General features: G+C 46.2%; 6 protein-coding genes across 6 annotated transcripts; 3 read left to right on the top strand and 3 right to left on the bottom strand.

Moving 5' to 3' along the window:
- Nucleotides 1–499: 499 nt before the first annotated feature.
- Nucleotides 500–10132, top strand: TRUGW13939_11232 (uncharacterized protein; the record flags this gene model as incomplete). Its single annotated transcript, XM_035494340.1, has 5 exons — nucleotides 500–779; nucleotides 840–1037; nucleotides 1089–6121; nucleotides 6181–10042; nucleotides 10098–10132. 5 exons carry the CDS (start codon nucleotides 500–502, stop codon nucleotides 10130–10132), a joined length of 9408 nt encoding a protein of 3135 aa, XP_035350233.1.
- A 3683-nt stretch (nucleotides 10133–13815) lies between these two features.
- TRUGW13939_11231 (uncharacterized protein) lies at nucleotides 13816–14931 on the bottom strand (the record flags this gene model as incomplete). Its single annotated transcript, XM_035494339.1, has 1 exon — nucleotides 13816–14931. The coding sequence occupies one exon, from the start codon at nucleotides 14929–14931 to the stop codon at nucleotides 13816–13818; it is 1116 nt and encodes a 371-aa protein (XP_035350232.1).
- Nucleotides 14932–17703: 2772 nt separating this feature from the next.
- Nucleotides 17704–18102, bottom strand: TRUGW13939_11230 (uncharacterized protein; the record flags this gene model as incomplete). The annotated part of the gene is made up of 1 exon (XM_035494338.1): nucleotides 17704–18102. The coding sequence occupies one exon, from the start codon at nucleotides 18100–18102 to the stop codon at nucleotides 17704–17706; it is 399 nt and encodes a 132-aa protein (XP_035350231.1).
- Nucleotides 18103–18838: 736 nt separating this feature from the next.
- Nucleotides 18839–19964, top strand: TRUGW13939_11229 (uncharacterized protein; the record flags this gene model as incomplete). Its single annotated transcript, XM_035494337.1, has 3 exons — nucleotides 18839–19083; nucleotides 19152–19457; nucleotides 19535–19964. The coding sequence occupies 3 exons, from the start codon at nucleotides 18839–18841 to the stop codon at nucleotides 19962–19964; spliced, it is 981 nt and encodes a 326-aa protein (XP_035350230.1).
- Nucleotides 19965–20189: 225 nt separating this feature from the next.
- TRUGW13939_11228 (uncharacterized protein) lies at nucleotides 20190–22678 on the bottom strand (the record flags this gene model as incomplete). The annotated part of the gene is made up of 4 exons (XM_035494336.1): nucleotides 20190–21106; nucleotides 21156–21432; nucleotides 21482–22319; nucleotides 22377–22678. The coding sequence occupies 4 exons, from the start codon at nucleotides 22676–22678 to the stop codon at nucleotides 20190–20192; spliced, it is 2334 nt and encodes a 777-aa protein (XP_035350229.1).
- Nucleotides 22679–23326: 648 nt separating this feature from the next.
- On the top strand, nucleotides 23327–24464 carry TRUGW13939_11227 (uncharacterized protein; the record flags this gene model as incomplete). The annotated part of the gene is made up of 2 exons (XM_035494335.1): nucleotides 23327–23884; nucleotides 23943–24464. The coding sequence occupies 2 exons, from the start codon at nucleotides 23327–23329 to the stop codon at nucleotides 24462–24464; spliced, it is 1080 nt and encodes a 359-aa protein (XP_035350228.1).
- Between the last annotated feature and the right edge of the window lie 237 nt (nucleotides 24465–24701).

Genomic DNA, 24701 nt, shown 5'->3' with positions numbered 1-24701 from the left:
CAAGTGAATGTTCTCCAATCACATCGTGAGTCCCTACTCTAACAACTTCGCTTGAAAAAAGGGTATTCAGTTGGCGAAACTGATTGGCGAACATGAGAGGGGTATGTGGCTCCAGTCAAGTTGAGATGATAACAACCTCAGCTGAAACGTGCATAAAGTGGACCTTTGGAGAGCCACTAATAGTCCTCGATGCATGGACCACGATCTGGCTTCGTTCCACGACGACAGACAAGACAGCTGAGTGGGCATTAATAAGCGGTAGCTTGGTTCGTGTGATGTGACGAGAAAAGGACTGGCATATACGAGGAAGGCAAGATCAACAGCGATGGATTATTCGTTAGTATCCCACGAGTTGATGCAATCTGGCACCGGCAGGCGAGGGTTTGCTAAATGATATTCTAATCAAGAAGAGGGTATGGGCACTAACAGGTGCGGAGAAACTGTTTTTATGTTATGTTTCACCCTTTCCATCTTTCGACTGTTATTCATAATACCAAATATGGCTTCTGCTGATACACCCAGTCAAGAGCCCAACGGCTCGATCATCGAAAATGAGGGCAACTCCCTACGCGAAAGTTTTGGGAGCATCATGGACAAGCTAGAAAGCGAACTGAATCTACCTAAAGATCAGCTTGAGGCAAATAATTCATGGAGCATTGACTACAGTGTTTCAGCGATGGCGGTTTTCCATCTCAAGGGAGACTGGGAGATATTCAAAGGTTTCAAGCTTGAAGGTGTCAGACTCAAGATTTATGTGAACACGTCAAGGAAGACACCGGGTAGGGCTTCTATGTTTTAGATAGGTTGCCCTATGTACTGACTCTGCTGGGTGAGGACAGCTATTCTCAGTGTTGAGATCAATGCCTATATGATGGTCAGGGACTACAAAGCTGTCGTGACTGGAAGAATCCCTTTTATACAAAAGGGGCGTGATATCGAATTTGTCCTAAAGATTGAAGCTTCAAGCTCTGTTGGAGTCATCGACACAGGAGGACTGGTTGAGGCATGCACAAATGGTGATCAAAACAGCAAAGATAGTATGGTATTTCACGATTTCAAGTGAATTTAATTAACATGTGAAACCCCAGCTACGCAGAAGGACTCCCAACATCTAGTCGAGAAAGCTGGTCTACTGGAAGATACGGCCGACGCTGCCGGAGCTGAACTGATTGTTGTTCGAACCGCCGAATCGAAGACCTTCTATCTCAAGAAGTTCGAAATCAGGATATCTGCACAGCTTGATTGGAATATTCTCCCAGGAAAATTTAGACTTGAAAGAGGAACAGCAAGGCTGCACTTTTCAAAGAAAAGTGACAAAGATCCATTCCTAGCACAGCTAGAGGTTGCGGGACGCGTGTCATTGCAGGATCCTTCCAAGGTCATTATCGGTGTAGTGACCTCGCTTTCTGTGAAAAAGGGGGACATCCTTCTTGCCTTCAAATGCAAAGTTGCAGCTGGACAGGGCGTCCAGCCAGCAAAACTAGTAAATCTCATTGCTGACGAAAATGCTGCTGATCTCTCACCAGAGTTAGTGAAAGCACCCCCGAGCCTGGACTTGGAGGATGATAACTCATGGGCATTTGAGCTTGGTGCATCACTGGAGAGAAAGGGGGAGAAATGGGCTCTGAGACACGTTCGAGCAGCTGTTCAGATTGAACGAGTGTGGGCGCCATTCCCACAGCTGCTGATTGGAAATGTGGGCGCTGTTATTTTGGTCTCCCGTCATGGTTTGAAGGTGGATGATTTTGAAGAAGACGCAGCCCTGAGACGCCCCGAGAACGGTGAGAGACTTATGGCGCTCGAGAAAGAAAACCCCACACCAGATCAGCTCGACTCAAACAAGCTGAAAGTCTCGGGGTGGCTCACAGGCATGATCTATCTCTACAACTTGCAGCTGGAGGGAACAGTCCAGTACGATTCTGGAGTTCTCCACATCCGTTGCCATATCAAAAATACCCAGTCGTGTTCTTTTACAGGGATTCTTTCAAATCCACGGATTCACACCGTCGATGGCGACAAAAGCAAGAAGGTCCCAACTAAAGATGAATTGGCCGAGGCACTTGATTCTACCGCAGCCCCAAGTGATTGTCCCGTCGACTTTTGGATGGCTTCATCTCCATATTACGGAACTGAGAGGAAGTGCAACATTTCATTTAAGGACTCTCATCTTCGCGAAGTCGAATTCGTCGCTCGGTCTGCTGGTGTTGATAATGGATGGAAACTAACCGAAACCATTTCCATTCATGATATGGGACTCTTGATATCCTACAAGGCATCCAAAGACCGCGAAACAGGGATCGGGACGTTAAAAAGCTATGCATATGGGCATTTAAAACTATCTAAGAGTTTCACGCTCTTTGCTCTGGTTGCTGGTCGAAAGGAGGACAAGATCAAGGAGTTTTTCGTCCACGTTTCCGCCACACTTCAACCTCAGGCGAGCGTTGGAGTACCCCCCAAAAAACTTTTCGAGGAACCAGCGATGAAAAACTTGAAGCCTCAAATAGAGGGATGGGAGCTTCCAACATCGCTTCCCGCCGAGGGAGGAAATGTATCCGCATTGTTTCAGTCTGCTTCGGCTGGAGTGAGTCTCAAGATGGCCGAAAAGGAGGTTACCAAGACAGAAGATGAGACATCCGAGACAAAGACTTCCCTTGTCTTTGCGCATGCATATCTAGATGTCAAGGGAAGCTGGGAGATATTCGACGGGCTCCATTTGCAGGGGATATCTTTGCATGCTCTCGTGATGCCCGCGTCTAGTAACCAGCCAAATGATTCATCGACCACCCAGATCGAAGTTAAAGGAGCTCTTCATGTTTCCTCTGGAGATCCTGGCTATTATATAGTCGTCTGCGCGGGCTTTACAAAACAGAAAGAGGAAAGTAGCTTCACGGCCCGTCTCATGGCGACTTCCAGTGGCGGTACCAGCAAGGATAGAGTGGAAGAAGACAGTCAACAGCAACTGCCACTATCTCCATCTTTAGTCCTAAGCCTCTCTGCTTTTGGTGGCAAAGATCTCGAGACTGCAGATCACAGTACCATACCGCAGGACTTTCCCCTGCAACCTAAACAGATACAGCCTTCCACAAATGTCGGATGTACCTTGGAGGTGCGCAAGGACAAACAAACCAACAAATGGGGACTAGATCAAATTGCATTTTCTATCAGATCAGATAAAGAATGGGAGGTTGTTCCTGGTCTTCTCGGCATGAAGCTACTTCGATTCGATTTACAGGTAAAAAATCCGAAACAAAAAGACCGCGAGATTCTGGCGTCTGCTGCAGTCGATATCTTCATCAATGATCTATCACTAGAGAGTACACTTCTCTTCCGCAAAGCCCAGAAAGGGAATATCCTCCTTTTCGAGCTCAATGTCCGAGGCGATAGAGTCAGTTCAATGCTGCGCAATCTCGCTGATGAACATGTTAATAAATTGGCACCCCCCGAAACACCCAAATTTAAAGAGACTGCTTTCTTCACAGTACGCGTTGTCTGTGTCTGGACCTCTGATGATTCTAATTCTGGAAAATCCAAGCGTTGGCTCCAGGCTATTGAAATCGACTACGATCCCGCAGACACACTGAATATCGATCCATTCAAGGTCCAAAAGCTGCAGCTATCTCTCCTATGGCAGCCACCTGAAGTGACTGGTCAGCGCACTAAGCCAGAAGTGTCATTCAAAGGCGAGATACTTTGCGGCAAGGTTCCCGTTGATATTAATCTATCCTATGAGAACTCCCCCTCTCGACAATTCGTATTCAAATTACTTCCCCATGAAGACAAGCCCCTTCGTCTAACAGATATAAGTCAAACCGACAGCGGGAAAGATGGGAAAGGACTACCAAAACCAAAGTATGACCTACCTGAGGGCTGCAGGTCCCTAGATGGAGTGAAGATGACAGCTATTCGTGGTGTTTATGGTCTTCAGTCAGCCCATGTTCCAAAGTCAAAGCTCTTAGAATTTGACGCAGACATTAAATCCGATCAGGTGATCGACATATTGGACCTCGGAGATGAGGTCAAGATTCATCTGTACAAACTCAGTCTGCACTGGAAGTATCGCGATAACAACAACAAACCTGAATCTACCGGGCATGTCTTCGCCCATCTCGGGTGTCGCAAGCAGAACCAACAAGGAAAGCTCAAGAGTGAGGTCCTAGTCGGGTTCCAAAAAGACAAAGATGGCCGTGAGATATTCAAGGGGTTGCTCGAGTTGAACGAAAACCTGCCTGACACGGACAGACCTATTGACTACGAGGAACTACTCGACAAATTTCTGCCTCCCAAGTCCTACGAAAAGCCAAGCGATCCGAAAGTTCCCTCACAAATTCCTCTGTTGAGTATATCTGTTATTTTGATCCGACATCAGTCTATTGAGATAAGTGGTTGGGGAAAGTCTAAATGGGGTCTACCTCTAGACGGAGCGGATATTCATTTAGACCAGTTAGGCTTAGATTTCAGGGCTGAGAAACCCAGCCAGGATAAACAGGTCAAAGCAGAATCCCAAGGAAAGACTGAAATTCAGGTATCTATAACGGGTGCCTTGAGTCTGAACCGTCTTCAGTCAATAGACGAATTCCGTGCCAGTCTATCGATCAAACGCGGATCCACCAAAATCCTTCGAGCAAGCCTGAAAAGGAGCAGTATATCATCAAGAGACTCAGTAGGAGACCTTGAGCAGTTAATCCATCAGGTTACCGGCATTCCGCTGAAAGACATTGCTCCAAATGTATCAACCAAGTTGTCTTTCGAGGAGACTGCATCTATTCAGCTCTATGTTGATTTTACAGAAGCCTCCAACTTCCGCATGATTCTACGTGGAGAGATTGCTGGCCTAGGCAAAGTGCTTTTCTTCACACGGAAGGGCAAAAGGTCCTGTGGTAAACGAGAATATGTTGTGTATGCTCAATCGCCATCAATCCAGAGCCTAATTACCATGTCTCCATCATTTTCCTCTGATGTCGATGCAGCCTTCGACCTTGCGCCTATCGAAGCAGGAATCATTTCGTATGACGGCACGGTCAGAGAGTTTAATGCTGATATCAATGAGGATATCGAGCCTGATGCCAAAGAGTCTTCATCTTCAGATTCAACCTTTCAACCTTTCCCTCCCTCAGCTCCCATCACAAAGCCAATACTCATGATTCCAAACCAGCAGAATCTTTGTAAAGGATTCTGGGTATTTGCTGGCATTCGACTAGGAGGCGAAGGCGCCATGTCACAAGCACTAAGATCCGTGACCAAGCCTCAGCAAATGCCTCAGGTCGCCTTCTATGGAATGATCTCAACAAAGCTAAGCGAGTATGGGATTGTGATCTACGATCTCTATGTTCTAGACAAGTTTTTGAGAATCGACAAAGCCAGTGGAACGTACCGCAAAGATCATTCCACAGGCCAGCAGAGTATCAACTTGGAAGGTACATTAAGCTTTCTAGACCTTGGTGGACAGGGAGTGGACTATTCCATGGATGTCGGTGTAGCCATCACATCGAACAAGACAACATTCTCTGTTCAGGAGTCCGGATCTGACAATACAAGTGAAGTTAAAAACCCCTTTGGGGAAATGTTCAACGTCACTCTTTTCTTGAAGTCTGTATCCGGGGAAATCACATACGAGAAGGGGAAGGTGCTGAACAGTCAGTTCAGCATCGTCGGTCAGGCTGCTTTTGCAAATCAATCCCCGATAAAGAATCTGGAAGCTAGAATAATCTTCAGCAATGGTGTACCACAGGTTGTTGCTGTCGAGTTCAAACAGCTGGCTGTACAAGGCCCTGAGGGACTATTTGGCAGCATTATCCAGCCAGGTGCGGCAGATGAAATGCCCGGGTCATGGCCAGAGGATTATCCTGATATAAAACTAATTGAAGGCTCCATGTACTATGCCAAAAAGGAAATTGCCTTTGAGAATAAGTGGTCACCATCAAAAGGAAAGAAGAAGTATCTTGCTGGCTACAACGTCGTGGCCAATCTAAAACTTCTTGATGTAAACTTTCAAGTCCTAGTCAATATCCTCCCCAAACGTTCAGGTGTTAGTATCAAAGGTGTGCTGGAGGAGCCCATTGAACTGGCATTTATCAAACTGGCACACACCTCTCTTGCTATCACAGCTAAAAAGGGTAAAAAGGTGAGAGATCTCTTAGATGTCTCATAATAAACCTCAAAACTAATCTTCTTTGTCATCAGGAATTTTCAATCAGCAGCGACGTGGTATTCTTCGAAGAAATCAATCTCAATCTCTCCCTGTCATACCAACCTGCGTCACGATCTAATGACAAACCCGCGAGCTATCATGGCCGGATATTCCGAGTCAAAGACAAAGAAAACCCATTCGTATCGATTCGGTACCGGGATGGTCAGTGGGTATTTGAAGATTGGGACTTCCCTTGGCAGCCAGAGGATGGACCACGCATTGATGAAGCAATTGAAATAGCAAGCAAGTTCCAGTCAAAGGATTGCGAATGTGAAGCGCTGGTTGGTCTGGTCTTCGAGGAGTTCATTGTGCCCAAGTTCAAATGGAAGATCTCATCCCCAGCTGGGAAAACACCGATTTTTAAGGACGGTTTGCTGAGCCTCCGAGTGGTTTGGAGTTACAATATCAGTGTCCCTATGCTGGAGCTAAATCTGCTGGACTTTTTATTGCCGGATATCGGCCTATTCCTCAAGGGTCCTTTTAGCCATGCAGGAATAAAAGAACTCCTTCTCAAGGCTATTGCAGACAACCTGCAAGCAATTGGGCAGGCCATTCTCAATCGTCCAGATGACTTTTTTAAGATCATCTCTGTCATAACCCTCGACCATTTTGGGCCAAAGCTAATTGCCTCTCTCGTCTGCCGGCAGAAGTATTCAAAAGTCAAGGCTCAAAACCTCAAGGACTGTGCTCAGGAAATAATTAATGATGAGATCAAGGATCTTGAAAATGGTGCTGAAGCTGATATACAAGCACTTGATGGGTTGCAGGCTAGCTTGCTAGGTGCTCTAGGAGGTGGCGCTGGGGAGCTTCTTGGAGATCTTCTTGTGGCCCTTGGCTTGCTGTTAGTGGCTCTCTTTATTGGTGGCGGCTCTGGTGACAGGTATCAAAAGGAAACACCTGTCATGGACGCTTCTCCTGGAGATTATAAGGAGAAGTTCTCCGACCGGCTTAAGAAACTGGAGAAAGATCGAGAAAGGGCTCGAATAAAGGCTAAGGGGCTCAAAGAAAAAGCCGAGTCTGCTCTTGCTCTGACTGGGAAGCCTCTTCTAGAATTTAAGAGTGTTAAAGGGCAGACAAGCCTATTTGTTGATTGGACAAGTGCTCTGCCAGCTATAGTCAAGTCGCAGCCGAAAGATTTCCAGGAGAAGATGTCGTGGAGAGTGAAAATCCAGACTATCAATGGTCAAAATATTGGCACTGTTACACTACCAGGATTGACAACATCCACTTACTATTCTCTGCCATCTTGGGTCTCTGATGGGACTACTTTACAGGTCCTAGTGCGGTCCTCTTGCGAGTACTCAAATACAATATATACTACCCCATGGTCATCTGCAGCCATCTTGACATACCATGTGACACTTCCTGCCCCACCTGACGATATCACTTTTTATCCAGATTGTTCCCCAGAACCTGGTATTGCCGTCCAGTTCTCTCCTTCTGTTGGTGGGACATATGAGTTGTCATTGGTTCCTTCGGCAAATCCAAGTGCGGATCGTGCTATACATAACATAACGCAATCAATCGCCTCTGGGGGGAGCTACGTATCATTCTGGGGTATGATACCATATCTTGATACATTAGAGTCACTAGATGCTGTCAGTATTCTCGTGCGTTGCATATCCATTCCCGGGGCATCCCAGCGAAAACCGTCAGCTTGGATTTTATCCAGGAAACAATTGCGTCTCTTCTCCTGCCCCAGTCTTAAACCAACAGGACTCTACTTTGACGATGGGGCATGGATCGAGTTCCCCGATGCATGGGATCAGGTTGAGTTTGTTGAGAGATATTTGATTCGGATTATAGATTCCAACGGCAACGTTGTACAAGACCGGCAAGTTTTTGAAGAATCCGATGCATATCCTGGAATGCGATGCTTCGTGGTGAAGAAGCCAGATCTTGCTTTCAGTCAATATTCTCGATATGCTAGGGTTTTAGTCACCCCTAAGCCTGTTTCAGACCATGAGGAAGCCTTCCTGCTTCCCCAAAGATTCACGGTCAAGTTTGACGAGGGCTTTACTCTCAAAATCGACAAGAAAAGCTATTATGATCTGGAAACAAACAAAGCTATTCTCGTTTTTCATATTCACTCTTTCAAAGGCATCCGTTACCATGTTATTGTTGAAAGCCTGGATGAATCAGAGAAAGTATCTGATCGCCAAAACCTTGGCGATAGAGTTGGAAGGAATAAAGACTATTTCTTTGTGCTATGGACACCTTCAACCGCTGATCCTTCCAAGGTTTTCTCTCAAGAATCTTCTCATCCAGCTTTACCTTCCGCTCTACGATTGACTGCTCTTGATCCCAACGTACAAAATCGTCGACTCAGCCCGCCCTCCATGCCCTGGTCCTGCCCTGATACAAGTATCGCCATGAATCCGCCTTGTGTCGAAGCTCAGACTCTTTCCTATTATCGTAGTCTTCTCCGAATTGACTGGCAAAACCCACCCGGTCACAGTCACGATTTTGGTTTTGCATTGGAGCGCCACATATCCGTTAATGATCCCCAGTACCCACTAGCCAAGGTGGAATATTTCCAGAGAGCCTCTCCAGGTGCGAATACTCTCACGTTCTCGTGGGAATTAGAAAGAGTACGGCATAAGGGGGTAGTTCACGTATGCTCTGTTGCTTTCACAGCGACTCAACTTCTCAGTTGTCGCTATTGCTTCGAAGTTCCTGGCTGGGGGCCAAAACTATATGAAAATCCTTTTCCTTTATATTTATATTATACGGGTCCCCTTCCAAGATTTGATGACTTTGTTCCTCCCCCGAGGCAGTCCCTCTTCAAAGAGCCCTGTTTCTTTGTCAAAACAATGTCAGACATCGGAGAGTCTAGCGATTGGGCGATTCGAAAATTTTCCTTTGACCCAGTCTCAATGAAACCAACACTGACGACGGTTCTTCAGGATAATTCATTGAACCATGAGGGTGGTAAACTAGCCGTATGGACTCTACCAGGGACACAGCACTGTGTAGTTTCCTATATCGCAAATGACGGCAGTATCCAAGCCAGATTGAATAATGGAAAGTCTAGCCACATGAATGACTGGTTTTCACTATCCGACTTTCCCTTTGGTTATCCAAACATGGCCTCTACCGCTGGAGGTGGTGCGCTATCCGCCGTACAGAGCGAAGAAAAATTGGACCTATACTGGATAGGCCCGCCGGGTGACATCAGAACGATCAGTTTTGAAGCCAAGAGAGGATGGAGCAGCATGATAATAGGCCTCACTCCGGATGGGGCAATTCCTGTGGATCTAGAAGATTCCGATGACCTACCTGATATATATACCCGAGCGCTCCACACAATAACGACAAAGTCGTTGGTACAACCAGAACGAACCTTTATCTTCTGGAGTTACAGAGATAGCAGGATACCATTCGTGTTATCACCATCACCAGACAACAAATTGAGATATGTCATCAGCCCCTCCAGCAAATTTCCAAGACCTGGGGGGCCTGGAATTACATGTGCCATCACCAATTATCAAGGTAACCCGCAACTATGGGTTTTTTGGGTGACTACGGAGGGTGCTGTATACGGTGCTGTCAACAGCCCCACTACATTCGACGAAGACCCTTGGACCATTCTTCTAATTGCCCCTAAAGAGAGTGCCTTTGTCCGGACTCAACTTCAGACAATTCCCCTCGAAAATCCCGATGAAAATCCTCTGGTCTTGCTGTGGACTCACCGTGACAACCGTAACTTGAACTCTCTCCGAGCTGCATGCCCCATGTACAGCCCCTCTGGCTCGTTGGATACGCGCTACTGGTATAGATTTCACCTACCAGGATGTCCACCCTTGCCAGGAAGCTCTGAATATCCCCGGGTATCCGTCATTGTGGCATCGGAAGGTAGGATGATTTTGGTGTGGGGGGCAATGATGGAAGCTGTGTTCCGGTTTGATAGGAGGTACATCTTCTACTAAGCTCTCGCCGCTATGATAGCACTTTCACCTGGTGCTTTAAATGATTGCAAAGCTGGTTTTAATAAGACATTTTTACCATCATGTTGGGAAACGCCTAGATTTACATCTACCAGATTAGTGCGACTATTGCGTAACATCTCTTTCTAACTCAATCGCGTATGGCAGTAAATATTTGCAATCAACGCTTGTGGTGGGATAGGCCGCAAGAATGACAGTTTCAAGCTTGCTGTCAATCTTTGTCGAACTTCCTGGTGATCACTGGCTAGATATTGACAGCAGATATGCTTTGGGTACGTATGCTTGGCAATAGTACATGTCCGTCAAGGGCCAACAGCCATGATCGAGGGGGTCACCTCGCCTTGTAGATAATTCATTGATGCGCTCGCAGTAATAATTATGCCTGACGCTTCTGCCTTCTGCGGAATGCTGAGAAACAGTCGCCAAGAAGCATAGAAAATCACTCACAAGAACTTTAGCGCTTATTGCAGAAAACCTCAAACCAACAGCAACTTTCGTTTTTCTCCATTCCTTGTATATTAGGGCTTTTGAGCAGTCCTGCTCCAGAATGCCGTCAAAAAGATATTTTAAACTACGTCATTATTTTCTTATACAGTCCCAAACACCTATCCTACTCGTTGTTGACAGACATCTCCGTTCAAGACTTGAGAGCATTATTGGTCAAGCCGATTTCGAGAATCATCGTACCCCATGGTTTTTCAATTCGTTAATATGTTCAATTCTTTTTAGCCGCATAAATTGATTCTTGTAACTTTCCTCATGCTCATTGATTGTGGTGAGCAACCACCCTGCGCTTTTTTCGGACTAATGTGTTGCAAACAATCTTAACACACGCTAGAAATGGCCTCGACCCATTGACGTGGCAATTCTTCTCTTTGCTCGAAATGTCCAAAGTTCCAGCATTGACAGTAGTGTGTGTTGCATCTTGCTTTTCCGCGATGTTCTAGTAGTTGAGACGCGAGCTCAAGAATGTCTATAATGGTTTTGTTCTGACGTGACTTAATTCCAGGGAGGATCGATCCCTAGTTGCCGCAAGCTACGAGCACAGTAACTAGCTTGCTCAAATACTCCATCACAGTAATGTTGAGCAAATTGGCTGAAGGGGTTCATCAAGGTATTCATCAAAGACTCGTGGATGAGATGTCTGACAGCCTTGAGTTAATGTATTACAGGAATACATCAGTTGAAGTCTTACTCAATAGAGAAGTCACTGACCTAATATATTCTCAGGTATCGTAGTCAAATTGGCTATCAACGGTAGATCTGTGAGCGGGCCGCTATATGCAAACATTACCTCCTTCGACAAATCGGAAAATTGTTGTGGCTTAACCCTAACCCTAACCACATTGCATAGAATAAGAAAGACCTCTGGATTACCGTCTGGCAAACGTATAGGAGCGATGCCGGTCCCTTTAGCTAGCTCCGTCCCTCTAGAAAATTCGGTTTGAACATCGCACGAAAAACGCGCGATTCCACTGAAAGGATACTGGGCGATACGCGAACTGAGAAGTCACCGCATTCAGTGTTGGCTTCTCCTTTCGGATCAATAACGATTTCGGATCCCATGCTGAATCCGTGGTTCGAGAATATCGTACAGTCCGGTTAATTGTCACTCATGAGGAAAGAGATGGACACTATAAGTACAATTTAGGACCTTGAGTTTGAATGGTTTGGGACTCAATCTAGCCTTCGGTGCAATCACCAATCGGCTACCTCCCTGTGATATGTATGTCTGTCTTCAAATAAAACGCGCTAGACGTCCAAAATTACCAGGTTGACGAAAAAAATTTAATATCTTGGAAAAGATACTTCAGACTTCTGTTCTTTGTGGGTGCAATGAGTGAAAAAGCACTGAACGAGGAATAGGAAAGAATATCGAATAATGCTTCGAGATACAGGATGATATGACGACAAAATTCGACGATCTTTTAGTAATGTAACGGATAGAGAACATAACCTCGTACCTGGCGGTGAACTAGGGCTTGACGATGGTGGGATTACGAAAGATGTCACAGCACTGCTACGTGATAAGGGCCTGAGTGAAGTTTGAGAGAGAAAAAAGGTGCATGATTATAATTGTGCGATGGCTTTTGCAGAGTTTATATTACTAGAGATTGTGTAGGAAAGAGCAAATAGCACGAAAAGATTAGGTAAGTTTTAGTGTTGAACGTTCTAGCGAAGTATTGTGCGCGTTTCCTAACACTCTTCCGTTGTTTAGATCTTGCTTTAAATGATTCATCTGTTTCCTTGTACAACTAAATCCAAGTAGTCAGCGGCGCCAGCTCTTGGTGGGTTAGTGGATACTGTATAGTCAATAATATCTTGCCAACACGACTCCTGAAAGCCTGAATCAAACATGAATCAAACATTCGGCGATATTGATTTTAACAAGACGGGGCAGGACGGGACGGGACGGGACAGGACAGGACAGGATGAGACTTTAAACGATCTTAAATAATAGTAGTAATAACACCCCAACTATCCATTTCATCCATCCTGTCCCGTCCTGCTTTAGGGTTAGAGTATTAATGTATCTTGTCAAGAATTTAGTCGCTGCATGACAGCTTTGGATTCGTATATTTTGATTTGTTGTTGTCTTTCTCCAGTTTCGCCTCGTCCTGCTATCGAGGCAGATCATCATCGCCAGAATCTGTGCCGCAAATTTCCCCGGCGTGATATGATCCCTCATTTGACACTGGCGACAGGGAGTTCTGGGTAGGTAAACTAGGTAGAGAGACTAGGCATGCAGCCGTACAAGATGACATGAATTGACCTCTTCAATAACGCCCGTGCGTGGTATGAGTTGGCGTATTGAAGGTATAAAAGGACCATGGGTGCCAGGTGGAGATAATCCCTTCATCGCCCATCAGAAAACAATCCGAGAAATACCAATAGAGTCAAGTGTTAATTTTTGCAGAATAATAACTCAAGGGTAAGCTTCAGTGTTGAAGATCATGCAAACATCAATGCTTATACAAATGACCAACTAGTATACTCCAACATCCAAACCCAACCTGTTCACTATGTGTATTCGATTCGTCTATAACAACAAATACGTGAATTGCACCGCACAACCAAAGCACATAATCGAGATTTATGATCCTCGGCCGCCATGTGGCAAGAAAGACTGCCCAGGATATAAGGATCAGTACATGGCCCAGTCTACCAAGAAAGGGGGAATATTCCCAAAGTGTTAATATTGTTTGGGCAAGTATTGAGGACTGGAGGCTAGTTTGGCTGAAAATTTTCAAGTCATCATGTCAACTAGTAGCTAGATATGGAGAAGAGGAAGAGAAGAGAGCAAAGTAGTCTAGTTGCTGCTTCCGCACTGCTTCCGGTCCACTATGGACTGCTGAATTTGAGATATATCAGAGATGGTATTCTGGGCACTTCCTTATTGCTTCCTCCAACACTTTGCCGTAATTGAACAGCATTCGTGGGTACCATTAGGGAAATCGCCGTTTTAAAATCGCGATTCAATTTCCTCATCATGGTCCCAGCTATCAAGTGACATCAATCATCTCTCCCATTCGACAATTTGTTTCATAATCTCATGTTACAAAGTAAATTGAAACCAACATAGTAAAATATAGTTGTCCGTGTCTTTGATTCAACCTAGAAGACTAGTGTGTCCTCATTAAGAATGCTAACCACTGTGCAATCTAAGAAATTTCTGAAATATTATGGTGTAAAAACCACCATCTGGCCAACACCGATGTACTCTGCTGCTGTTGCAAAGCCTTCTTTCCAGTTCTCCAAGCTAAAGGCCTTTGTAGTCACAAAGTTTTCCCCCCTTGGGAACATACCTCTTTCTAGCATGTTGATGAACTGCAGTATATCATTTCTTTCGTACATCACCTTACCACGGAATGAAAGGTTGCGGCTAACAACCGTCCAGGCTGGTATGGCAACGTCAACCATGCCCATCAAACTGCATCTTCCATTCGGTCGAAGCGTATTCACAATGCTCTTCAAGTGGGTTGATTTGGCAGCGCTATGGGGTGAAAGGTCCAATATGGCATCGATCTTGCCAAAAGCTGCTACTGCGGCAGTGTCAGCGCTCTCATCTCCGGTCAACGTCACCGTCTCTATATTTGCCCCAGGTGTTCCCCTCCTCACATGTTCCTTCAATTTGGCCAGCTTCGTCTCATTCCGGCTCAAAGCAATCACCCTAGCGCCCATTGCAATTGCAACCATTACACCTGCGCTACCAAAACCACCAGTTGCTGGACACACAACAACTGTCTCGCCGGGTTCGAGCTTGATGTCCCGTAGCCCGCCGAACGGTACTAGGAGGTAGGAAAGATACATCAAGTCCTGGACAGAATAGCCCAAACCTTGACACAGCCTCGCCTCATCAAGTGGGATACAATTTTCCAGCGGCACCTTGACAAACTCAGCCAGTGTTCCGTCACGCCAGACTTCTCTCATCAGTTTCTTGCTAGCTTCACTGCCTCCGTCATGGATCGCCGACAGATACAGAGCGCTCGGGTCATCGCGTGCACGAATGACGCAGTCGACAAACACGAGCTGTCCGAGCTGCAAGACCGTTGCATCTGATCCATGTGCGACGATGCGGCCAATCGCGCAGTAACCGCCCACAATTGGTGTAGGAAACGAGTATCCGAGCATCCCGTTATAAATCTCACGAAAATACGACAATGCTCCCGACGCTTCGATACGAACGATGGCGCTGCCTTCGCTGGGGTGTGGTGTTGGAACTGATTTAAACTGAAAGCCAGCCTCGATGCTTTCGAGCACAAGGGCGCGATGTTGAGATGGTAGATTGAAAGCCATGATAGTATCGGGATACAGACGTTTACGCCTTGAATATTTTAATGCAGAGTCGATATTTCAGACGTCAACTTACAGGCTTCATATATATGTGCATATATTTCTATGATACGGCACGACTTACTCTGTGAGATATCTCCGATATGTCCGAGTCAAATTATGGCGCAACGACATGCTCGCTCTAGAGACACGTCCGATATGTCCGGGTTAAATTTATGAACAAAAAGCCAAAAGCTTTACGAAAATAAATTTTAGTGACGCTGATTTGCGAGTCTTATTCCCCGCAGTGCCAAAACCCTCTACAGCCTACTTTGACGCGTTTAAATGCCCCCGAATTAGCAAGGCTATGGAATAAAAAATCATACGCCATGCTCATGGCTAAAAGATAAGTCCTTGATTTTTGGTCAGCTCTTCGATACGTCCTGGTTGCACGTATAACGAGCTGCTATAAGCTTTCGTGGGTTGCTCTGCATGCCCGAGCAAGAGCCATGTTTCCCCCTTCGACACACAATCACATTTATCGTCTTCTAGTCGAGCACAGTGTTGTGAAATTCTCAAATAGTGATGGATTGTAGGTGTTATTTCCAGGTTGTTTGTTACATTTCATGACTTCTCCTTGAAGTCATCGAACGGAAAGTGATTTTGAATCCCAATTGTATCTTCCTGGGTCTCAGCCGCCTCAAGCATTTTAGTTTTCATTTCACGCGCTGCTTCTTTTGCGGCTTCATACTCGTCATTTGGCACCCATCCTAATATGTCAACACCTAGAACGTTTCGCATCTGTTCCATTGTGGTATTGGCTTCTTGCTGTTGGGCGTCCAAATCCAGAACCTCCTGGATAATTTTGTCCGAGTAGTTGACAGGAGGCACAGGGCACGTTTTGCTCTTATCAGGATCCGTTGAAATAAAGTTCGGCCAGTCTTGTCCAGCGCGAATTATATCAGCCTTCAAAGTAACCGAGTCTCCTTCCCAAGGAGTACCCGCACTTTTGAATAGACGTTGATGTAATATTACAGAGGTATCAAATATTGCATCGTAATGCTCTTCGTTCAGCCGTCTAGTAAACGCAACGTAAAGGAAATGAATCAGTCTTTTTCGAAAACTTTCTCGTATCGACGCTTGCTCAAATTGGGTCAGGGAGTCATAGTTCTGTGGAAGATCGAGCTTGGGCTGTATAAGTTTTTCCGATTCAGGATCACCGTAATTTTGGAAATGTTTCGGTATCCCAGCCGCGAGACAAAGAGGAAGGATGGAGGAATGTTGCCAATCAATTAATCCTATTATTTCATGGGATTCTGACACAAGAATATTGTTGGGTTGAAAATCAGGGTGGCGAATGACCGGCCGATTCCGCGCTGTACCAGCTTTGAATCCAAGACATGGCAGTAATGATAGATAATCGGTGAGGTTTTTGATGTGGTTATCAGGGGAGACCTTGCAAAATTTATAGATTTCCCTATAAAGACGCTCATAGTGAAGGCGAGGTTTTGCATATGCTTTAGTCCATGCCAACTCCCGTTCACCAACAGCCCGGAATACGTCGTTGGATGAATACCCTATTCGCAGTTAATAATGCACAGGTGTCTTATGTATCTTTATGCACGTACAAGGCCCTCTGTCGATAGTCAAGAGGCTTCTTTCATCATGCCACCAACTGTAATGCGCTATTGGCCCTATACAGAACTTAGCGTCATTCTGAACTGACAATGGAACTGTCTTCTCAAAAGGAAGATCTTTCTGGTAGTATATACTCCCGCATGCGGGAAATTCAAGTGACATCAATCGTTTCTCCCACTCAACAATTTGTTTCATAATCTTATGTTGCTCCTTTGGCGTCATGGAATACCATGTTTCGCCCAGGGGAGTACCAGCCATTTTCTCCATGATAATATACTCAGTACCAACAGGATTCGCTTCCGTCGAAGACCAGACATACACCTCAGGTGTACGAATCCCATGTAACCGGAGAAAGTCCAAGGTAGCAACCTCGCTGGCAACTGTATAGTGTTTAGGCACAGTAGACGGGTATGGAAGTCTAACTATGACACAGCGCCCATCTTTAAACGTCGCTTGGAACACGCGGTTGAATCCGCCCTCAGAAAACTTAAAAAAGGATACGATATCAGAAGTATGACGGCCAAAAGTAGTGGCAACAACGTTCAAGAGGGCGGATATATCGAACTTGAGATAACGTTCGGCCAACCGTAAAGGTTCATTATAACTACAACCTATCAGTATCGATATCATTCAATGCGACACACAAAACGTACATCCACCTTCCAGAAGTATATCGGAACAGCTCATTGTTGAAGTATTTAATTGACGCATGAACGGGCTCGGTTCTCTCTTTACGTGACAGCGTTGTAAGCCCGTGGGAACGGGAGAATTGGGCGCACAAAGAAGCGAAGAACTTCAGAGATCTCATGCTATGAGCCTTACCCACCAAAAGTTGATTCATCGGGTAATAAGTTAAACAACCCCTGGATTGATTTGTAGGTTTGGTTGCAACGCGGAAAGAAAGTATTCCCGGTTTAATAATCCAAGTTAGGTTTAGCGTATGATACCATCTAGTTAGACTAGTAGTTATATCAGAAACCCTAAAAGCTTTCATCTCTATTAAAATTATCCGTATCTTTTATTATTATTACTAGACTTAGCAAAGAATATCTGGGACCATTTCAAGATACGGACGTCATTCAATTCCATATTACCCCTGTCGTTTCATGACTAACCGGTCACCGCCAAATAACCGTAAGCCCATGATTTAATCTTCCACTAACCAACTGACACCTTTATGACTTGAATATCATATTTAGACCCCACCAATAAATGTTTTTCATTTGCCTGTAGGCCTTCACCAGGAGCATAATGCTTATTCAGAGCATTGGCCGTCATATACGCTATATTTGCTCCATCCTTGACATCAATACGAATACCAGTAGTGAGGTGATAGGTATCCATCAGACCGACATTGTCGAAACAGTATTTATTAATGTTTTCCATGCCCTGTAGAGCTGTGCCACTGGATGTTAAGCTGATATCGGGGTCTTCAGTGGCCCAGGCGGATTCCCAGAGAGCTTTGTCATTGGTGTCAATACCGAGGCAAGCGCGCACGATTGTGTCTACTATCTCTTCACGCAGGCTAATATCACTGAGAGAATGTGCATAGGGCATGTTCGATGTGATGTGATGTGTTGAATTGCGGTAGGTATGTGTATATCTAGTCTCAGAAACGTTCGCTGAATAGTGTTAAACGCTATGTATACTGAATATGTTATACATCTGTCTCAATCTCCTGACTGAAGCTCTTTATATAGCCAGAGGTAGAGTTTGATACAATTCCATAAATTGGATTTAGCACGCAAATTCCAGTTCATTCTTGTAGATATATGGTAAAAAAGCCACCGTTACCGGCCCGGGGCCGGTTATCTTTTCCTCTCGGTGACGAGTTGTTGACAAATCCTACATAGGTTAGTCCTCAAGCTTTAGTTTTCTAATTAGGTTGTAGTATGCAGGCTATATTATACGAGGGGCAAGTGTACATATCATGATCTGACATTTGTATCCATTTCTGAACTGATATAGGCTTGTATCTCTATTAAAATCATCCATATCTTTTATTATTAGACTTTGCAAGGAATATCTCAATAATAACTCCATTATTTTTTATTACGGGTTTCTTTTAACATACTAGATAGTAATTCTAAGGTTCGTAGTAGCTTGTGCTCGTCATCCGTTGCCTCACATTGACATCAACGACATGTATCCAAAGGCTAAGCATGATGTCTTTCTTTCCCACATCAACAAAAATTTTACACAAACTTAACATTTGCTTTATTCATTCCTCTATTGACAGGCATCTACCAACCTCCTGTGTTTGAGATCAAAATTTAGAAGAAGAGAAAAAAAAATGGCCGACCCCATGAACATCGATTCAACAACAACCACCATCATGACCTCCAAATTCCCCATGCAGGCCCGCCAAGGCACAACAGTGCGAACTGGTTACATGGGCACCATTCAGTACAAACTCGAAGAGTTTGTGTACGAAGAATACGACCCCAAGCTACACGATATCACGGGCGTCTTTCACGCGCAGCGGGTTGACACCAACAGTAACGAGGAAGTCGAGTGTACTGTCAAGGTTCGGATGCAGTGAGCTTCCTCCCCTTTTTACCCAACTTATTTACTATCTTATTAATATGGTTTTTGTATCCTTCTAGGTTGAATCCCGCATTAATCGGTGGCCAATTCACATACCTCGAGTATATGCAGCGTTACTCGCCGTATGATATCAAAGAAGAAAGTCGTATTCTACGCGCCTGTGCGTTTTCCGGTCGAACTCCAAAGTTTCTAGATAGTGCTTCTGAAGTTCAGGATCATACGGGTTTTTTTCCCGGTGGTTATTTGCATGTTCTTGCAACGAGCAAGTTGCCTGGGGTGCCGATTTCTCGATTTCTTCAGGGAGCATGGAACTTGACGGAGAATGATTTGCAGGTTATCAAACAGGATCTTGTGATAACCATCAAGTAATCCAGTCCTTCTTTTTTATATCTATGTATATATATAATATAAAAAAGAAGAAGAAAAAGACTAACCGTCACAGCCACATTCGCAGCGTCGGCTACACGCTCACCTCCGAAGAAACCACCCTCACCCTCAACGCCGCAAACCAGCTCGTCGTCACCGAAAACCCCTTACTCATCGACGAAAACCACATCTGGTACGACCGCGCCAGCCAAACCGTCTCCTTTTTCGACCTGTCTCGCTTCTGCCACAGTAGCCGCCGCCCTTACCAACAACACTACGGCTACTATATTGCTAGCAACAGCAATGAGTCGTCGCCGAGGACAGAGAAAGCGCTGATGGGTTCTGAGCTTTGGAAGAGGCTTGTTGCTGCAAGTCAAGTTGCGCGTTTTGCTGCAGATCAAAGAAGTTTTCAGTTGTGTTTGAGGAGCAGGGCAGAAGAACCGGCACCAGCAGCAGCTTTGAGAAATAATGATGATTGGCAGATGGTGGGCGCGGCGGCCAATTAGTAGCAGTAGGATGGTCGATTAATTTACTTGCTTGATATTGCATTCGCCATGGTCCGAATGTTTTACTAGTTTATCTCAGATAGCAATCAATCGAGATCGTTCTTCCAAAAAAAAAAAAAAAAAAAAAAAAAAAAAAGTGTATGTAAAATGGAGATGCGATATAGCTCTATATACTGTTGTAAATCATCATGTTTACGCCTAAATGACAAGAAAAACCAAAAGTCTTCACGCCGGCATTTGTGACTGTAAGAAATCAAAGACTCCGGTGGGGAAATACTCTTCGTCGAATCCCCACAGGTCCGTCATCATGGGATCCAATGACCCTTCAGAGAGGCCTCCCAATGACTTTTCCATTGCCCCAGTCGTGGACATTGGGAATCCGTTATTATTATTGTGGTTGTTATGATTGTTGTTGTTGTTGCTGTGATTGTTATTCCCGCCATTATTGTTATTGTTTCCACGCTCCGACGAGAGCGGCGCAACACCCAACATGGCCGGTGGGTGGTTGAGTATTGTCGCGCGCTCTCCAATGGTTTGCGGATTGCTGAGAGAGACTGGGTTAAACAGCGAAGGCGTATCATGCAGCCAACTTGGCTGTTGCGGGCGTGGTGGCAGTCTGCCAGGGCTTGTATGCTTCTCCTCCCACTCTCGGAATCCCTCCATCATCTTTCCCAGACCCCGGGCGATGTGATGGCTCACATGTCGCTCGCTCGCCTTTTCGCTGATTGAAATCATCAAATCGACAATCTTCTCAATCGTCCCTAGCACGCGCGAGACATCGATTGGCAAGGCCGCTGCGGCGAGCGAGTTTCGCTGGCTGACAGGAGCGGTCACACAGCTAGGGTGCACCTTGACTGCGATCTTGAGCAAGAACACGGCGGCAAAGGTGATCATACTATGTAAGAAGAGAGGCACTCCCACAAGACTATTTTGAATGTCGGGCTCGTCCAGCACCATCTGCAAGGTCGACATGGCAGAGTCAATGGCTATCTCCACGTATTTCTTGCGCTCTGCCGAAAGCGGCCGGAACGAATTCGCCGAATGATAAGTTCTCAGAGCTAGGGAGTTTACTGTCAGACGGGAGAAATTGTAATGCAGGGCTATTCCTTTATACGGGTAGCTGCCAACAAATTCATTGCCCACTAATATGGTCAGTTTGACGGTCATCGCCTTGAAAAGAGGGTTGCTCACCTATTCGACTCGACCAGGATCTCTTCCAGTTCTCGAGATCTTTGTCGAACATTTCGATTTTCGGCAGCTCGTGCTCAAGGACTTCTAAATCCACATCGGGGCCAAAGGCATGGTAGATCCGGGTTAGGATGATGAACAAAGCAACTTGACTGTGCATTCGCGTATCCCGCTGTCCAACCCCGGGCATGTTCAGAAAAGTTTCGTGTTTTGCAATGCAAACATCTTCGTGAATGATGGGTGGTCGGCCATATGCAATTGAAAAATGATGTTCCAGAACCTAGCAAACATTAGTGTTGTTCTGATAGACAAAAAGAGGCAAAACTTACATAGAGAATATACCACAGCTGAGCGGGTTCTCTGTGTTCAGGCAATCCCTGCATAGCTTTACGGTAACACTGGTGAAGACCGCGTTCTGTCGCGATGCGGACTGCGTAGCCAGACAACTTCCAGCTGACATCAGATAGCCAAAACGCTCCAATGCACAGACCTCGGAGATCATCAAGACTGTGGTGCCGATTCAACATTGACTCGGATGCAAGCCTAGCAAACTCTGCATAGCAAGTATCGAATGTCCGTTCCCTACCGGGAATATGAAGAGCTGCTACAGCCAAAACGGCAGAAGTAAGGAGTGTGGAGGATTGTCGGACCGATATCAGTCTTGTATGAGGCATGACCATTCCATCCCATAAATAATGATTTAATCGTCGGTAAAAGTAGGTGAAAAGTTCTTCGGCCTCGAGAGGGTCCACAACGCCCCGAGATATGAAATCGGCAGCGACCAAACGATCCGGAGCATACTGGCGCGTGGGCGAGTTTTCTCGAGAATGACTCAGCTGGGTGACTTCAAAAAGACTGCCCATGGGGGCTGTCACTATAGTTGCCGTCCCGGGTTCTTCTCTTTCTGGGGAATAGTGCGACTGTTCTCGATGTGATCGGTAGACCGAACTCGGACGACGAGAATGGCCGCTCCCATTATTCTGCGGCGTGCCGCTGTTGTCCTCGGCATGGGGTGTGGCTTCGACGGAAACGGTAGATAGTTTGCGATCGTTCTCAGTCAGTCGAGTCTGGGGCGTCGATGGGTCGCTTCCATGGTAATAGGACAGTTCGGGTAGCTGAGCTTTTCGCAACAAATCCGATATGGCCGATTCCATCATGCCCTTCCATCTACAAAAAGTTAGACATATGAATATAAAAATATCTGGGGGAGAAAAAAAAACATACTCTGCTTCGTCATCCAACAACGTCTGCAGGCTCTTGTTGACGACGCATTGCAACCCCATTCGCTGGCATCGCTGGCACGTCTGACTCCCGGGCTTCATATCACAGCGCACCTTGTGTCGCTTACATTCAGTACAGGCGCGGATCTTGCGCGAGATCTTGGGTATATGTCGAAAGGGGCCCTGCGCTTCATCGTCTGGCGCTCCATTGCCTGCTCCTCCACCTCCTCCAACACCGCCATTTCCGATAGGGGAAGAAGACGAGTGCTCCCCATTGGCCTCGAACTGGATGCGATTCCGCTTCATCGTCGGCAGTGTGGCACGGCGCCGAGCGACATTGCGATGCAACGGGCGAGGGCAAACGAGGGGCTGAAAATGCGCAAATGTTGGGGAAAGGATGGAGCAGGCCGTTGGAGTTGTCCGCGACAGAGTACGTGCACTAAGGCATCGGCGACCAGCCCGGGGTGGGCTGAGCGGGGGCTGCGGGCCTAGGCTTTAAAGGGTCTAGCGTGGTGGTGGGTACGCGCTAGTCCTGATATGGTTTAATAGCTACACGGCGCGACTGACCTCATCGCGCGGTCGTCGCGTGCGGAGGATTTTGTTCGTTTGTCTCCTCTTCTCGTCACTTCTGCAGATACCCCACACAGCTACATCAGACATTTTGGTCGTGCATCCCTCATCATGGGTATTAAACGTTAGTATGCATTCACTCGTTCCCCCAGCGGAGCTGATTAGTCGCCAGACCTTTTCCAGGTGATATCGGAGAATGCGCCCGATGCTGTCAAAACGGGGGAGATCAAGAACCATTTCGGCCGCAAGGTTGCCATTGTGAGTTTTTTCTTCTCATTTGAGTTATAGGATGAGTGCATTGTACTAACTATTGGTCTAGGATGCGTACGAACCCCGAACCCCCCGCGTGTTTAGAACTAGAAAATACTCACATGTTACAGCTCCATGAGCATCTACAGCTTCCTCATTGCAGTGCGCTCGGATGGCCAACAGCTCATGAACGAAAGCGGCGAGACTACTTCTCACATAATGGGCATGTTCTACCGCACTCTACGAATGGTCGACAACGGCATCAAACCTCTTTACGTGTTTGACGGTGCTCCTCCGAAAATGAAGAGTGGTGAGCTCGCCAAGCGAACAGCGCGGAAGCGGGAAGCACACGAGGCCCACGAGGAGGCCAAGGAAACCGGAACTGCAGAAGACATGGAGAAGTTCTCGCGGCGAACTGTTCGCGTCACTAGGGAGCACAACGACGAGTGCAAAAAGCTGCTGAAGCTGATGGGTGTGCCTTATATCGAAGCACCCACCGAGGCGGAAGCTCAGTGTGCGGTTCTGGCGCGTGCCGGCAAGGTCTACGCTGCAGCCTCGGAGGATATGGATACTCTCTGTTTTGAGTCGCCCATTCTGCTTCGCCACCTTACTTTCAGTGAGCAGAGGAAGGAGCCGATTCAGGAAATCCACTTGGACAAGGCTCTAGAGGGTCTTGACATGGAGCGCAGTCAGGTGAGTTGAGGGCCGTTGGACCTTCTCCAACTAAACTTTTGCTAACGTTAATTTCAAGTTCATCGATCTGTGCATTCTCCTTGGTTGCGATTATGTTGAGCCCATTCCCAAGGTCGGGCATCAAACAGCGCTGAAGCTAATCCGCGAGCACGGGACACTGGAAAAAGTGGTTGAATACATGGAGAATGATCCCAAAAAGAAATACACGATCCCCGAGGACTGGCCATACAAGGAAGCCCGAGAGCTGTTCTTCAACCCGGACGTGAGAGATGCCAGCGACCCAGCATGCGACTTCAAATGGGAGAATCCCGATATTGATGGGTTAATTGATTTTCTGGTCAAGGAAAAGGGCTTCAGCGAAGACCGGGTGCGCAACGCGGCGGCGCGCCTGCAGAAGAACCTAAAGACGGCGCAACAGGCTCGTCTAGAAGGGTTTTTCAAACCCGTGGCCAAGACGGACGCAGAAAAGGCCAGCCTGAAGCGCAAGCATGAAGTGAAAATTGAAGAGCAAAAAAAGCGCAAGAAGGAAGATCAGAAAGCGAAGAAGGAAGCCAAGGCGCGACCCCGCGGGGCCGTTTGATCATCTTTTTTTTTTTTTCCTTCTCTACATCAATTGATGCTTCACTCGAGTTTATTGCGTTTATTTGCATGAAAAAGCGGTGTTTGGGCGTTGTGGATTATTCGGAGAGCTGTTGGGCTCGGTTAGTGTGACCCGGCGGATGTACCAGCAGAGATGGGAACAGTCGACAAGGTCGAACATTTTTCAAAACAACTATTTTATTTTTTTTATTTTTTTTCAAAAAAATCACAGATTTTT

Source organism: Talaromyces rugulosus, chromosome VI (genome assembly GCF_013368755.1).
Source record: "Talaromyces rugulosus chromosome VI, complete sequence".
Classification (NCBI taxonomy): Eukaryota; Fungi; Ascomycota; class Eurotiomycetes; order Eurotiales; family Trichocomaceae; genus Talaromyces; species Talaromyces rugulosus.
This window is presented reverse-complemented; position numbering and strand designations above follow the sequence as displayed.